The 17,386-nt window shown below is 38.9% G+C and overlaps 1 protein-coding gene across 1 annotated transcript in view; it reads right to left on the bottom strand.

Annotated features, from left to right (window-relative positions):
- DGKQ (diacylglycerol kinase theta) overlaps positions 1-17,386 on the bottom strand; it is an 87,503-nt gene that overhangs the window by 33,445 nt on the left and 36,672 nt on the right. Inside the window, exons 6-10 of the mRNA XM_030467618.1 lie at positions 16,847-17,000; positions 13,196-13,264; positions 5,606-5,706; positions 3,839-4,062; positions 2,962-3,052 (exon numbers count right to left, since the gene is read on the bottom strand). Coding sequence (XP_030323478.1) covers positions 2,962-3,052; positions 3,839-4,062; positions 5,606-5,706; positions 13,196-13,264; positions 16,847-17,000 — 639 coding nt within the window. The remainder of the gene's footprint in view (positions 1-2,961; positions 3,053-3,838; positions 4,063-5,605; positions 5,707-13,195; positions 13,265-16,846; positions 17,001-17,386) is intronic.

The following is a 17,386-nucleotide window of genomic DNA, read 5'->3' as shown; positions in this document are numbered from 1 at the left end:
GGATCTTTCAGCAAGAGGAGAAAAGCTGGCGCAGCCAAGAGTTGAACAATCTACTGCAATTATTGCAACCCTGGAAACATGTGACACTCAGGATTGAGGAAGATTCCTAAATTTTGGCCTTGATACTCAGAGGACAAATGATCTCACTCTATATGTCACAAACCTGGATGTTAAAAACTTCCACTGTTTACATTTGCTCTGCTTGAAATTTGATGAAAGGAGTTTGGGAGATCTTCAGCATAGACAAATTCTGGATGTTAAAGAGAGATTTCCTGTATGTTCATCTTCATACAGAAAAAGGAGAAAAGACTTCAGACTTGCACATTAAGAAAAGAATTTAAATAAAATCCTAGAACCACTTTGTGGTGCAAAATGAAGGCATACACCACACAGCTGGGTACAGATATACAGTCATCTACAATTATTACCTAATGCAGGTAGCTTGCTACACACATCTCTCTGTATCCTGTAAATAACCACAGAAGGTGGATGTAGTGCTAGGTGAGCACGATGGTTCCCTGGAGCAGCAGAACTGTGCTGATCTGCTGGGGTGCTCACAAGTCCCAGCTACTGAATGTGCTTGTGACATCTTCATGCCTACACACCTGTGTGCCTGATGGAGTGCCAGTGCCTTGGCACATTTGCAAGTTCTACTACCACATTCCTAAAAGCCATGTTATCTTGGCACCACTTGTAAGAAAGACAGACAGACTGAGAAGAGATTGTCTTCTGAGGAAAACATGAGCATCTGCAGGATTACAAGATGTATCTAATATGCCCCAGTGAGGCAGGGATGAATGCAGATGGTAAAGAATGTGGGTACCCCTCAGCCTTGAACCTTGTAGTTCTTGAGGACTATAGAGATGCTGTTCACCACTGCAGGGAGAAAATTTGCATGGCCAAAGCTCAGTTAGAGTTTTATCTAGCTGGCACTGTGAAGGTCAACAAAGAAGTGACCACTTTTTAAAGTAAGTTAACAGCAAAAGGAGGATCAGAAATAACAGTCCATTACTTGATGAAGTCAGTCGCTTCACAATAGAGACACAGACAAAGCAAAAACATTTAATTCCTTCATTGCCTCTGCCTTCAACACCTGTGATGGACCTTGGGACCCTGGAAGCCCTGTGTTGGAGGACCAGGACCAGGACTTGGAGGATGATCCTGGAGAGGTTCTAGTCAATTGTGTCCCAGTTGTCAAGAAGGGTAAGAAGGAAAACCCTGGTAATTTCACACCTCTGACTCCTAATTCAGTACCTGGTAAATTTATGGAGGTTACTCTGGGAGTTACTGAAAAACACTTGAGAGGCAACACAGCCATTGGCCATAGCCAGCATGGGTTCATGAGGGGCAAGTCCTGCTTAACCAACTTCACTTCCTTTTATGACAAGGTCACTCATCTAGTTGACCAAGAGAAGCCTGTAGAAATGGGTCTGGGGGATTTTTAAAAAGCTTTTCATACTGTCTCTCACAGTATCATTCTGGACAAAATGTCCAGCACACAGCTCAACATGTCTGTAAGGCACTGGGTGACAGATTGATCTTGTACAGTTAATAGCAAGTAGAGTTACATCAGGCTGGCAGGCAGTTACTAGGGGCTTCCTCAGTGCTCAGTTTTAAGAACAGTGCTCTTTAGTATCTTTAAAAATGCCCTGGGTGTAGAAGTTGAATAACACTGAGTTTGCCAATGATACTAAATTAGTAAGAGCTGTGAACTCCCTGCGCGGGCAAAGAGGTCTTAGAGAAGATCCAGATAGGCTAGAGAGCTGGATAGTCACCAACCATATGAACTTTAACAAAAGCAAGTGTCAGATTCTATATTTGGGATGGTGTAATCCTGGTTATATGTACTAAATGGGGAACGAGAGACTGGAGACCAAACCTGCAGAAAAGGATCTGCGGCTTTGAGTTAATAGCAGGTTAGATATGAGTCAACAGTGTTCCCTGGCAGCCAAAAGGGCCAACCAGGGTGCATCAAGGACAACACAGCTGGCTGGCTGATGGGAGGTGATCGACCCATTCTACACAGCACTGATGTGGCCCTACCTCAACAACTGGACACCTCGATATAAGAAGGACAAACTGTTAGAGTGTGTCCAGAGGAGGGCAATCAATGTGGTGAAAAACTTTGAGGGGAAGACTTAAGAAGAGCAGCTGACATCATTTGGTTTGTTCAGCTTGGAGAAGAGAAGGCTGAGAGGTGACGACCTCACAGCCTACAATTTTCTCAAGGTAGTCCTTGGAGGTGCAAGGGCAGATCTCTCTCTAGTGATCAGTGACAGGACATCAGGAAATAGAATGAAGATGTGTCAGGGGAAGTTCAGATTGGACATTCAGCTTCCTTGCTGAAAGGGTGGTTGGTCACTGGAACAGACTCCTCGGGGAAGTGGTCCAGAGCATCTGGATGATGCTTAGTCACACGGCTCAGTTTTAGGTAGTCCTACAAGGAGCAGGGAGCTTATCATAGAATCATAGAATTAGCCGGGTTGGAAGGGACCTCAGAGATCATCTAGTCCAACCCTTATGATTATCCTTATGAGTCTCTTCCAACCTGAGGTATTCTATGACTCTACAATTTCCTTTGCAGGGAAGTTTAAAGAATTAGGAGACAAACGTGATCATCCTAAAAGCAACTGCCAGATTACGAACAAGGTAAGATAAGCAGTGTATTTTAATTACCTCAAGATATAAACAACCAGAAAAAAGATACCGCACACAAAGAATTATTATGTTCGTACAAGTAATCAGTCTGACCCAGAAAGTACAGAACAATCTGGTCAACCATCAAGGCTACAGAGCATTTTAAATGTCATACCACCCACAGGAGATAATCTGCCAGACATTAACAGCACTCACATTACCTGCAAATGGATTGACTATAATTTTTCTAAAGAAAAAAACATACACAGCCCAATTCAGGGTCATTCAGGTGGTATGTAGAGATACTTCTGATCTTTTATTTACCTGCCTTCCAAGTAATGGAAGCACTTCTTTGATCACAGTCTGCGTAGTGCTATCCTTATTTACTCGTAGAGAAACATATGCCATTCCCACCCTGAAAAGATAAGAAATACTTATTTTAGGACAATCATTTGACCTTTGCTGTGTGCCTTTTTTACCTAAGTGGTAAATTTTCTATTAGAAAAATCTCTATTAGCTGAAAACATCATTCATTGAGGCTCATGGCAGATGCAGTACTATCCCCACAGAGAAGTAAAGCCTTTGATCTCAACCAACTGGTCACTACAATTATATGTACAGAATTACCTGCATGTCTTTCATAAAATTTGGCATCAGTAAAATGAACAAATGTTTACATTTTATCCCACTGCACCGAAGAAATATATAGGTCACCAGCCAGTCTTGTTTCTAGTTCTAAATATGTGTAAAATGTATACTGACTCAGTGGTAAAATGAACACTTTTTTTTTTTTTTTTTTTTTTCCTCCTGGTCCCACATCACAAGTTACACTGAATTCTTCCTATTTAATATTTTTTCCAAGAAAACATTAAGCTTTCAAGTGACATGGGTATGTCCTCATTTGCTTACAGAGATAGTTAATATATAAGCTGCATCTCCTTGGCCACATGCAGGATAACAGAACTGAACAAGTTGCTCAGTATGCTCTGTGCATGTAAAGAAACCCACAAGGCATGTTTCTAGACACAGAAATGAATAAAATGTGTATTACTCATTCAGAAAAATAAACGGAAGAATCTCTAAATACAGCAGTAGAAAATACATTCTCTGTTACACTTGTTACTCATTAACTAAAACACACTGAGCAGGACTATAGAGGACAAAGCAGGAAGACCTTGTGATAAAGGAAGAAAGCACTCACTTCAGCCATGCAGGATAAATTCTGATCACCTCCTCCTCCTTTGGTTTGGCCCTGATTATCCAAGCTTCAGGGACAGACTCTCGGAACACTGAGCTCAGGTTGCTGTCCTCTGCAGCATCGTTCCGGTTGATAACATCATCAGACAGCAGTGCCTGCTGTGTAAAGGTCTGAAGCTCATAGTCCTGATGGTCATCATTTATGTAGTATGCCCTCAAAGCAGCTTCCTACAATACAGAGAGATAAATTAACACTTTACTGAGAAGACCCCATTAATACCTGCATGGCCACAGACATTTATAAATACCTTACATATGGAACCAACCTTTAACACTTAATGTTTTAACCTTAATTTTAACCCTAATGCTTTAGGCACTAAACAGTAGATAACTAGCAACAGCAAAAAACAAAACAAGAGCACTATTTGAAAACAAATTTTAGTGAAAGATAAAAAAATAAAACTTGAAATATCAATAGATTTAAAGACAGCCCACAGTATTTTTATCAAGTGATTGCCACTTTAACAAACTAATGCAAAAATTCAGCACCAATAAAGCCACACACTGTGTGCAAAATTTACTTTACTAGGAAAATGGTATATTACAGGTGATTGTGCCCAACTTTGCATAATTCAATCTCCTTGCACTAAAAAGATTTGGAAAATTATGAGCTTCTCAGATTTGAGGCTGCCTTCACCCACAGACCAAAGATAAGGAAAGGTGAGGGCTGCCCTTGTAAGATGCAAGCAGACATAGGAATTTTACAATCATTACTGGCCCATGACTGTAGCACCTCTACCAACACAGATGCTGCACTGAACTCAGCCTAGTAAATCACTTACAAGCACTGGTATTCATGTCCACTGGTATTACAAGCAGCAGCCTGATAAAATGTGCTTGAAAGGCAAGAAGCACTCCTAAATAAAAGTGTTTTCAGCACTGTACACAATTTTTCTTGAAGATCTTTGGTATGCAGAATGCTGCAAACCATTTTAAAAACTCAGGTTGATTTTGAGCACAGTACCAAGATAAAAATTGTAATAAGGTGTAGGTTTAAATTGTCAAAATTCTGTTGTATCAAATTCTCCAGACTCTAGAGCCAAGTCCTTTAGCGCTCTGGATCCTCACCATGCTCAGTTCCTCAGTGCACCACCCCACACTCCCTCTGGGCTTCATTTCTGCACAGCATGGGGCCTCTGCTGGGCCCAGTAAATTAAGATCTTGTACAGAACAAATTGATTTACTACTGAGCCATGCCTCCAACCGAGATGAAGCACTTGAAAAGCTAGGGAGTGGCCACTATGTTACAAATAATTCATTACTTCTGCAGCCAAGGACTGGAGGTAACTGGCAAGCTTCAGTCCACAAAGTTAATTAACAGAAGTGCAATACTGGTGACTGTCCAGCATAAATGTCAAATCACTAAATACCACAGAAAAGGAGCAAGATCAAAAGAGCTGATTATCCAGTATTGCTCACATCAGTGAAACAGGACTTCAGTATCACACAGGGAAGGAGAATGACTGCTTAACACATGACATGCTGTGGTTCCCATCATGCTACACAGATGCAGGCCACCATTTTTTCAGATGTTCTGAACCAAGAGCACTTCAAATACAAGTCAAATTATACTGTAATATGGCAGCCTGTTCATAGATTGTGTTGCTGTTTTTGAGTTACATTTGTAGAACTATTAGCTTTTCACTATTTTAATACACAAACATATGCTCCTTTATCACACTGGAATATTGATCTTCACCAGGTATCTTACCACAACATCTTCATTTTTTGCAATCCTTGGAACTGAAATCAGACGAAATTGGTTGCGTTTCACTGCATCATTCCCATCATATATCTTTAATGTTTGTTTACCTGAATGAAAACAATTATTGTATTTCAGTAACACACCCCTCATAAAGCTACCTGAGTAGGAAGAGTATATTGTAAGTATTAAAAATCTGCTTTTAATCCTCTTAATTATTAAGTTTCTTCATAATGAACTTTGAGGGTAAATTTTTTTTTTTTACTGCTCATTTAAAACAATGGTACAATTGTGGAGGAAAGCTGAAAGAGTATTTCAAGTAATCATAACTTTATCCTGGCTTATGATTTAACAATTTATATATGAAAAAGTATTTATGTATATATACTGCTTTTATTATCACTTTATCCTTGTAATTCAGGACTGCATTATTATTGATGAGTTTAAGAACATGTGCCACTGGCTTCAGACCAGCTCCTAAAACACTGCCAGTTACAAGAGCATCCTTTTAAAGAAGGTGTTTAAGGTACTTGGTTATCAGGCAACAGGAAAACTAGTGGAAAGAAGGTGCAGCAAATTAAGACCTGCAACCCTTTGCTGTCTCTCATTTTACCAAAGCTTTAGCAAATCAATTCTCAAACTGTGGAGCACAGGTTGTTGCACAGACATCTCTGAAGGGCTGAAAAATTAAGGATTTCAGACTCGTATTTTGTATTTCACAAAGATGAGTTAAGACTGGTATGGTTCACTGTGTGACAAAGGTTTCCTCTTATTTAGGTGGCAAATTGAAGAGCAACAGCAAATTGTAACTCAGTTCTCATAGGACTGGCAGCTGGTGAGAGGTTTTAAAGAGCAAAGGAATGTTAACAGCCCAAGATGATTTTATCAATATGTGTGCCCTTACTCAAGCTAATCAGCCCACACCAAAAATGAGATTCCAACAAGACAGATGCTGTGCTCTCTCCTGATCACATTGTTATGGAAAGAACTGATGAACTGTTCAATTTTGGAGGTTCTTTCATGTTCTCTTCAGAGACCCCAAGCTTTACAGCAGACATGGCTATTCTTCATGGACAGAACCAAATCACAGACATGAAGAAACACTTAATCACATTATCTGTAATTGACTAAGATTATAAATAGCACCAATTTCAGTATGGATCCTTGAGGGATGTCTCTTTTTATCACTTCCCACTTGGACATTTATGTGAAACCACAGTTCATGCAGGAAGCAAAAGAACTGAAATCTTAAATGAAATAAAAAATCACTGCCTTTTTAAATGGTATCTGCAACATGACAGATGTTCAGGCCTCCTGTTTTGCAAGCCTGCTTCATGTGCCTCTCAACAAGAATGAACTTTGGAAGCACAACTCAAGTTTCTTGTTTCCTATAGGACTATTCCTCAAGTATTCTTTCAGAAGTAACTAGCTGAGACCTTCTCCAACATCTGTTTAAGAAGAATCATCACACCTTTTCCACAAGCAATGCACACTCTTTACAGCAATGAAGAGTAAATTATTCTACTGGAAAAGTAACCTTGGGATATGTGATATGGTACATTTGCAAGTATTTTTTTAACATTACAAGCTGTATTACTAGGTGGACTTGGCTTCTCTATTTTCCAGTTATCAACTTAGTGGTTATGTTTGTTGTCAATTTCTTTTTAGTTACAATGTAAGTAACAGTTAAATACCATCAACATTCACTTCTACAGTACCCTTAAAATGCTACTGCCACTGTATTGAGACTATAGCATTCTCCTTTAAACCCTGCTAGATTAATGTCAGAAAAAGTAAAATTCTTACAGAAACAGATGTCTGCCAGAGTGCTCTTCATGGTGACTTTAGAATAAACAAATTTGTAAACACAAGACACGCTGTGTCCCAGATGACCTTCTTTAGAACTAAAACAATCTGATAAAACACAGCAAATGCTGGTTACTGACAGTACAGCTAATGTTCTGAGTATGAGCTTTCAAAACATTAACAAAATCTCCACTGTTTCCTCTAGCAATCCAGATGGTAGACAACCATCCAAGAATAAACCATCTAAGTTTTAGTACTTGTTTTCATTCAAACTGTCCTTATAGTCTACTCTTGTTGGAACTAGTTGGCCTGGTAAGAAAATCCCAAGCACTTATAGCTGGAATTTTTTTTATGATCACTCTACTTCTTAATAGCAGCCAAAAGTTGCAAAGAGTTGGCTTTATTCATTACATAAGCTGATCTGCAAGGATGTCGGCCAATAGTAATGTCTTCAGCTCAAGTACATCCTCTAGCTAAATACACAGCATGCTAAGTCCTGCTTTTATTAAGGTAATCTCATTATTGGTTATATAAAATCTCAATTTATCAGTGAAAAATTATGTTTAACTTTGTCACTGTCCTCCCATGGGGGTCACTTTTACTGCAACTCTGTGAAAGATGACTTTCTTGCACACGAACTTCTGGAAACACATTAACAGAAGGAAAACCAGCCCATTGTTTGACAAGAACTCGTCATCCAGAGGAACACTTCCCAACTAATTCAAGAATCCATCCACATGAAAGTTATGGGGTATCAGTCTGATTTGCCTAACTAGCCTTGTTAGTAGCCTCACTATAATAACCTTTAAAGTTAAATACAGCTCTTTCTCCCTTCTGTTCTGATTTTTAAATACAAGAAAATTATCCAGTTATAGAAGTGAAGTCTAAATACCAATACTCAGTAAAAGTAAAAATCTTGCTAATATGCAACATATGCACACAACAAAATTTGATACTTAAAGGAATTACTGCCTGTTTTATAATATTGACACTTCACTGCTGAACACTTTGTCTTTTCCTGTTGGATCAGGGAACACATTATTAGGACTTTCTCCTGAAAATACATTACTTTTTTTCTTATCCTGGAATAGAGTTGAAAAAAACCCATTCTTCATGCATCTGGTTTTCAACGGGAAATTAACTACAAAAAGGTCAACTCCAGGAATAATTCACCCAACTATGGAATTTGATGTTGGAGGCTAAGATACCAAGTTGTCCTGAGAAAAGGCTAAAGAGCATTTGATCAGCTCAAAGTTCATATTGCTGACTTCCAAATCCCCAGTGACAGGACACAACTTTTGAAAAGACATGCAGCTTGTGGCAGAGATAGAAAAATGATGCAGTTCTGAATGCTTTTGCCACTGAAGAAATCTAGAGACCTACACCAAACATACTGGTGGAGATTGCTCTTATAAGACTAAATTCTAGCAACATCACTCATACCTGCACTTTTTCCCAACAAAAATTGTGCTATCTACATTTCTACTCTCCTTGTGGAATCACTGCTGCTTCAAATTACCCCTGTGTGGACTGGCACATTTCGGTTTATTCAGTATTACCACTCACAATCTACAAAGCAGCACTAAAACAGGTAAGAATTCTGTATTTTTTATTTTATTGGTCTTGAAGGGAGAATCACAGATTCCTCCTTTCTCGGATGTTCTTTTTCCAGAAGAGCCATCAGATGCATCCCTTCTCTGAACTTGTTTTCACAAGCAGCTGAAATCATCCTAGCTGCAAGACAGTTTTGAAGCACAAAGGTGCCATCCTTCCACACTGGCAGCCACCTCTACACCCTTCTCCTCTAGGGTAGTTTTTAGAGCTTCTCCAAGTATCACCCATATGTATCACCACTTGATCTGCTTTTACCTGCTTCTCCCTCTAGCTTTAGGACTCCAAATACATTTAAATATCATGTTTCAGAGGAACACGTAACATGGCTGCTTAACTGTAAGCTGTTTTAGCAGCATCGATTGAGCCTTTCTTTGAAGGCCAAACATGCTTTAGAGTACCTTCAGAGGAAAAATCCCTCAAATCCACATAAGCTGTTTTTGCTTCTTCCTGAAAACAGTTTGTTCCTGTTTGCAGAATTGCTGTGAAGGCCTCCCCTCCACACTGTCAGCACAATTTGGAGAAGACATAAGCAAGCACTAAAGCCAATGACTTTGTGACAATCACCTTACAAAGGAACATTTTATCTCCCCTATTCAGCAGGTGACAAGCTACCTGAGTAGAGTACTGCACAGCTAAAGAGGGGTTGTAGGAAGATGTGCTATGAAAATTGTGTTTGCTGACAGCACCTTTATCTCCTCAAACTCCTATAAAGCCTTCTTCAGAGTGTTTTCCCTTGATGGCTGCATTTTTTCCTGCAGAAGGTGGGCATGTGGTGAAGCAGACAGTACACATGTCCTGGCAGCAAGTCCTCAGAGATGCTCCCAGGGCAGACTCCCAGCTCATGGCCATAACCTGTGCTTTCCACATGTCCCTGCCCAACAGATGACTTTCTCTCACAAGTGCAGAAAGTCTGCTGAGCCCTCCAAACACCTCCCAGAATGTGTGTGCAGGGTTCCTGTAGGCTGCTATGGAGCAACTGTATCCAGGCATCAAGACAAGTAGGATGTTAATGCAAAAAGAATGCATGATTGCAGAAGCAAACCAAGCAAGGATCTCCATGTCATTCTTAAGCTAAATTTTTAATCTGATACACCTTGTCATAAGGGCCTTAGCTAATACTAGCTACTACTTGTTAGTAACTACCTAACTAGCCAATAATATCTGCAAATATCTCTCCATAGTTTTCTGGCAAGAATGCTAGAGAACTACAGGAAGATTTTTTTCAATCTTTCTTCTAGAAGAGATTTTTTATAAAACTTGTTTACATTTTCAGGAAGTAGTTAAGAAGAGGTTCTTGCCTCTCCTGAAACAGAATATCAGCCATCAAGGATGAGAGGGGGAAGGGATTCAAGTAACAGGAGAGGAAACACAAGGGGAATCCAGCTGAAGGGGTAGCAACACTGGGGAGCAAATCTCATGTGTTGGGGACAGAGAAAAATGGGAGAGACAAGCTGGAGAAGACAAAACACAGCTTGGTGAGAACACCAGGTGAGAACAGTGGTCAATATCAAGTGTCAAAAAAGACGGATAAACAGGGCTGAGGGAAAGAGAGGAAGGAAGATACAGACAATGGGAAAAGTGAAGCAAAAGAAAAGTAATCCGTGAGTTTGCAGGGAATTTTTTGTTTTATTTTTTAATTTAGTTTTTGTTTGGTTTTTTTTCTCAGTAGCTACAGGCAATTTATGCAAGAAAAGGAAAGAGACAACCTCTTCCAGCACTTAAAGTACCAGTGCACTTAATACTATTGAGCATAATCTTCCTTTTGAAAATACCTTCAAATGAAGATAAACTGTGAAGCAAACTGACTTGTAGGAAAAAAAAAATATTTTCAGCTAACACCAGATACAGCGATTCAACTTGTAAATGAGTAGCTCTTGCCTGAAGAGAAACTATTGTGAGGAAAGAAGGTGAGGATATGAAGAAGCAACAGCTCTCAACCTCAGTCTACGATAGATGAACTTTCAAACAAATAGAAGTTGCTTAGTCCTCATCATACAGTAGTCAGCGACTCACAGCTTTTACAGATTGCTGGCAAGCAAGTAGGGCAGAATCTAATGTTTTTGTCTTGGTCCCAGATCCCTGCAGACTGACACAAGTAAGAGCTCTTAATAATTAATTATTATTATTTATTTCATGAACTACTGAGATACCTGGTCTGGGATTCAATTATTGCATACATACAACAAAGCAGCCTCCCCTCCCTCCCTTCATGAAGACTTCATATCACTATGAAGTAACAGGAATCCTTTTCAGAAATCTGTCTGTGACTTCTCAAGCTTGATAGATAACATCTGTAGTTGCACCTTAGCTGACAGCAGTGAATTCCGCCTCCAGTAAAACAAGAATAATCCTTGCTGGGTGAAATATAGTTCAAAGATGTACTGCAGAAAGGATGGACAACACACACCCCTGAGAGGCATCACTTTTAATTCCCTTCTTTACCTCCACTCCCAGCTATCTGAGGTCTCTCAGTACCTGATTACTTTTATCAGTTATATAATCCCAGAATGACCAAGAATTATTTTAATATGAAAATGGATTTTGGGGCTCAACTCCTTCCCCAGGCAATGCTAGTCACTATGCTGATGACACCATCCACATGATATTTATCCGACTATCCCGGTGACATTCACTTCTTCTCAAGTTATTTGTTCACTGTGTAGACATGTTCCTGGATGCTGGGTTGTGTTCTCAGGCAAAAAAATTTAGAGTCCTTTTCCAAGCCTGCTCTGTACATCCATTACTTTTGTCATCTCACAAAGCGTAGAGTTGTTTTTATGGTCATTTTATGCTTTTGGTGTCAGTGCCTTGGTAAGCTAAACTTCATGGTTGGCTTTACATATTTAAGCTACCAAATTTAAGACCCAAATCTTCTCAGTGTTCCCTCAATAAGCCTGCTGCAACAGCAAAGAAACAAAAGGGAATGCAGACCACTAATACAAATTTTCTTCCAGCAATAATCTACAGACTTCTTTCCGACAGAAAACCACTTATTTGCAAGTCTACATTATTCAATTTGCTGTGACTTGCCTTCACTGGCTTTAAAAATACGCATCTGTAAGATGTGGAAAACTGGAATTAAAAGCTATAATTCTCTGTGATATAAATCAATTGAAATAATGAGTTGAGTAACACCCCAAAAGGTTGCTAGATGTACTGAACCAACAGACAGAGATGCTAACGAGCAGCTGTTGGTCCCTCTTGACCAACAGCTGGTGTTATGCAGAGACAGGTGAAGGAGTTCCAGCACACTACCACTGTGCCTCTGTCATGTTTTGTTTGATAGGTTATGACTTTCAGACACATACAGAGGCACAAAAGTACAACAAGCAGGTGAACTTCAATAAGTTTGTCATAAGAGTTATCAAAGAAGCCTTGCCCTGCCCTGATGTAAAAGGCATCAGCCTCATGGGCCAGAGAAGGTTTGTGTGTTACCTCACCAACTAAGGAGGTCACTCAGGGTGCGGTGCTCTAGGAGATGCATGGGGATAGAATTCTAGGCTTGTGCAAGAGCTGTTGGGGGATGTTCAAGAGATGACCCAAAGGCAGAGAAAGGAATGGATCCAGATGGTTTGGGGAGGAACAAGTATGGGAAAATAGAGAGATAAGGACATAAAAGAAGCTGGTCACATCTAAAGAGCTTGCTGGTTGGTGTGCCTGTACTTGATCAGTACAGTCTGTCCTGTCTATTTACTCATCAAATGCTATTTTTAACTATCTTGGTGGGTGTGTTTTCCATTCTTCTGCATGCATGTGTCCATATGGGTTCCTGAGTACAGCAACTGAAGCAGGATCACAGGTCACTGTGACCCATGTCTCACAGCTGCTGTGTGAGCACTAGCAAATCATTCTGGACTCACTGGCATGCATGGGAACCATGTGTGCACAGATCATTTTGAGTAACACCCCGGTTAAAATAATGCTTCCTTTCCTCAAGTTGAGAGAACTTTGTCAGGGTAATGAACAGATTGTCACTTACACCAGTCTGTCAGTGAAAAATAGCAATCAGGCATTTGCAAGACCCTGAATAAAAGGGTTGGACCAAAACTCTGGACCTCAAATTGATAACTAGCGTTACAAAAATAGCCATTTAGTATTTTTTCAAAAGGCAAAGGAAGTTATTATACGAATAGGGACTGGAACGGGTAACTGATCACCAGCTATTACAATTCTACTTACTCGAATCTGTTGAAATTTGGATATCTTTAGCTGATCCCAGTGTCAACCCATCAACATCATCATCTTCATCTGTGAAAACAGAAACATTTTTAAGAAAGGGTTTAAACCCTTTTAAGAAAGGGTTCTTGCTAATTTCAACTGGGAAGGGGAAGTGTTTGTCACCTAAAGATAGTTTCCATCAAAGAAGCTAACACAAAGGAATCCAGTCAGAAAAGCACACTTTTTTCTTCTGCCTATTTTGAGATAATAATCCATACTATAAAAGCAGCAATAAAAAGCCCAAATTTGCAATGTCATGTAACTACAGCAAACACGTACCTCAAGGCCTTCTACTACTTGATTTAATATTCCAACTACTGCATTTCACCCTTTTCTCAAGCTGCCATGTTTGCCTAGGACTAAAGTGTATGTGGTTTCCAGTAAGTTTTAAATCAACATATCAACCCAGGAATCACACTAACTAATCAGAAGTATGGGTATCACAGAAATAATTTCCATAAGTTAAAATTAGATTTGCTGATGCACAAAGAGAAAAAAAATTACAGTATTCTGTAAAAGGACTCTGACAGAAGTTCATTGCTCTCACTAAAAGCTAGGAGCTAACATGTCAGATAATAGCACAGCCCATAAAATCACACATAAAAGATTTAGAAAATATTAAAATAAAGCCTACTAACATTTATATTTCCTTCAGAAAAGTTAGCCTTCTGACCATATTCTCACTCCTGACACTGAGTCCATACAGGAAGACTGGTGCAAATCCAAATTTTTCTTCTCTAAGAGCCATAGTATGTAGCATAAGCCAACTCAGTGTGCTGATCATGTAACCAGGTTCAGACTCTCACCCATGGAAACACCCAGTCAGTCTGCACTGGGCTGCAGACACAGTGCCCAAAAGATAGAATCCAGGCAACACTTTTATAAAAGCTATGAAAAGCTATGCCTTGCAGCTGAGGAAGAAAGCAGGAAACCAAAGCACAAAAAAAGAGAGGAAAAAAAAATAAAATCAGTGATGACAGACCTTCAAATCGAAATATTTACTGGGGAAGTCAGAATACTAATGCAGGAAAACATTACAAGAATCAGAATCGCAGTATGTCAAAAAGGGTACTTTGCAGGAGTCAGAAAATGGAGATCAGGTAAGTTCCTGAATACTCGAGTAGTGCTTTAACTGACTACAAACAAGCCCAACAATAATATTTATGCATCAAGCATTTTAGAATATAAAGGAAGGGCTGAAATTCTCTCCCTGCTATAACTAATTAACAACCAGAGTAAATTCAGTTTCAAACTGGAGAGAAATTTAGACAATATGGTCTTGAAACAATCTGAAATAAATGGAAGTTAGATGTGTTCTTAAATTTCACTTCAGACAAAATCAAATTAAGAGCACGTAAATACAACAATAAGAACTGAAGTAATTTGATTGCTTCCAATCCTCTTTTTTACATTCAGATAGGAAGAAGCTGGTATCTTAATATTACTACTTTTTCTCTCTCAGTCTGCACAGTAAGAAAATCTACCTGAAACTCATCTTGGAAATACTTCAATGAAGTTCAATGAGATCTTTTCAAATATGCTAGGACAGGACTCAGCTGGAAGAACATGAGGTAACTGCTCTACCATTGCCTCCTCTGGTAGGCCAAGAGTTTTGAAAAGCCACTTTCAGCACAGAGATGTTGACTGAATATTGGCCATGAAGCTTTACATTTACTCAGTGGACAAAGCTGATGTGGAACAAAAATGCAGGGTAACAACAGTGTGTCCATTCTCTGTCTTGGACAAGTCACCTGGGACTTCCCAACCATCATCTTGGGAAGCACTGTGCCTGCAGCAGATCACTCATGCAGACTGGTCATGTCACGGGCTCCTGAGCAATGCCCTTCATCATCTGTAACTACAGAGGGGCATCCTCTGTACATGCTGTGGCATGAGAACTTCTGAATGAGCATGCTGCATGACACACAAAAAAGCTGGTGTTAGAGAGGATACTTTGCAGGGCACTACTATATTTTATTTGGGTATATGAAGCTGAGCACTATAAAAATGCATTCTGTCTGTCCAGATGTGGTTATTTTTCTTTGTTTTTCTTTTGTATCACATTGGAATACTGGAAACAGTTCAAATTAATTTAGTGAGTACTATCCCTTCTCCATAAATCTGTTTCTGATCACCAGCTAATGACTGACCTGCAGTGTGTTCTCTCAGTTCAAAGCATAAATCATACATTTTAATTAAAGGGATGCATAAAACATGACTATTTTGAAAAAAAGCAAACTCCTGTAACACAAATTCATACACTTAGCATGTAGCCTAAGTTCTGGAACGGAAAACCAATTCTTCCTGCACGTAAAATAATAACTGAAGAGACTAGAAGATACAGCAGCTAGAACCCTGAATTCTTTCACTCATGGTCAATTTTTTCTTAAGAGTTGATTTAAAAACTAAAGGAAAAAGGGTAAGAACACATCACTGTTCAAAAAACAGTATCAGAAAAGTCATACCTGAAGAAGCCATTTAGAAGGTTTGAGAGTAACTTCTGTTAATAATAGCACAAGCTTATCTTCACATAAGCTTTTGGGACGCTTTTAGAATAACTAACAGTAGACCTGAATCAAGGTTCCTAATTAGCCTTCCAGCAAAACCAAGCTCATCTAGATTGTTCAGTTCTATTTTTTTTTTACATCAGAAGCATTAAAAACTCCATGACTTTCAAGTATGTGCTGTACTTCACTTTCCTTCACCAGCGAGCCAATTAAGAAAAATAACTCACCGGAAAAAACCAAGCCAACCAACAAAAGCAACAGAATGCCTCCTCTCTCCTTTCACATTTTTATAGGTCACTTCATTGTACCCATGTCAAGTAGACTTGGAGCTATGTTGTTTGTGCAGCTGCAGGACTCCTTCTATAGCTTCTGCACGGAATAACACTGCCTGCAACCAACTGCCTTCACCCAAACCAAATCTGCCTCTTCAAAGCAAAATTTCTAGAGCAAAATGCCAGGTTGAGAAAACTGCATTTGCAAATATTTAACTATCACAAACCGTATTTTGCATTACTTTAATTGCTTTCCTATTGTATCCAAGCATCAAAAGAAAGGCTTTAAAAGAATAATAGTAATAACAATAATCATAAAAATATAAATTGGAAAATAATTCTATGGATTAAAAACATTCTCCTAAGAGCTGTTAAACAAACATACACTCTAGATGGCAGCAGAACATTATCCTGCTAAATACACAACTTCCTCTCAGGACAGAAATCTTAAAAGGACAGATGCTTAATCAAAGAGGCAAATAAAAGTATCTGTATACATGACATGCCAAATAAAAACCAATGTGTATATCAGCAAGTGTTTGTAAAAATGATAACATTAATCTACTATGCAAACTTTTGATTTTACATTTTCACTTTCTGCATGCTTACTATTTAAAAGAGAGTTTTCAAATTGCCCTGCACCAGTAAAGAGACATTTCAGCATTTTGCACATGCTCTGCATTTAAAAATCTCTACTTTGTCACAGAAATAGCAAGAAATAATAGTTTTGTCACAAAACTCAGTAATAATTAGAAAAAGTCTAGTTAAATGCACTAAAGCACTAAGTTAAACATGGTCATCAATTACTTGCATTCAACTTTGAAATTTTTTACCTGTTTCGGTTTGTAAATTTTCTGATATTCGGAAACAATGCAGTTTGCTGAAGTTGCGAGAAAATAACTGCACGCAGCTTGGAGGAAGAATCATATTCCTTAATCTTCCAAAAGTACATTCTGGTGTGACAATTATGTAGCAAGCAGCATGAGCCTATAAACAGAAGATCTGATTAAGAACTTACTGAAACACAAAGAAAGTAAATGTATTTCCTACAAAAATTGCACCAGAATTTGAAAATTTAGGCTAGGACCTATCTAGACTCTTAGTAAATCACTTTCAAAAAATGAATGACTCATTTTTCATGCTAGGTTTTCATTTGTTCCATTCAACTTTTGTGCAACCAATGACTGGAAGTCTTAAGAGTGAAGAAACTCTAAGTACTGTTACTACTGCTCTAAGAAAAACTAAACGTTTTCATATAACCATGTGGAGAAGTTTAAAGTTTTGGATCCAAACCTTGGATGTTCCATTCTGTACACATATTTACTGGGGTAGGTGGGAAAGCTAGGCAGGTTATATTGAATAGCTTGAAAATA

The sequence above is a fragment of the Calypte anna genome, chromosome Z (assembly GCF_003957555.1).
Source record: "Calypte anna isolate BGI_N300 chromosome Z, bCalAnn1_v1.p, whole genome shotgun sequence".
Classification (NCBI taxonomy): Eukaryota; Metazoa; Chordata; class Aves; order Apodiformes; family Trochilidae; genus Calypte; species Calypte anna.
This window is presented reverse-complemented; position numbering and strand designations above follow the sequence as displayed.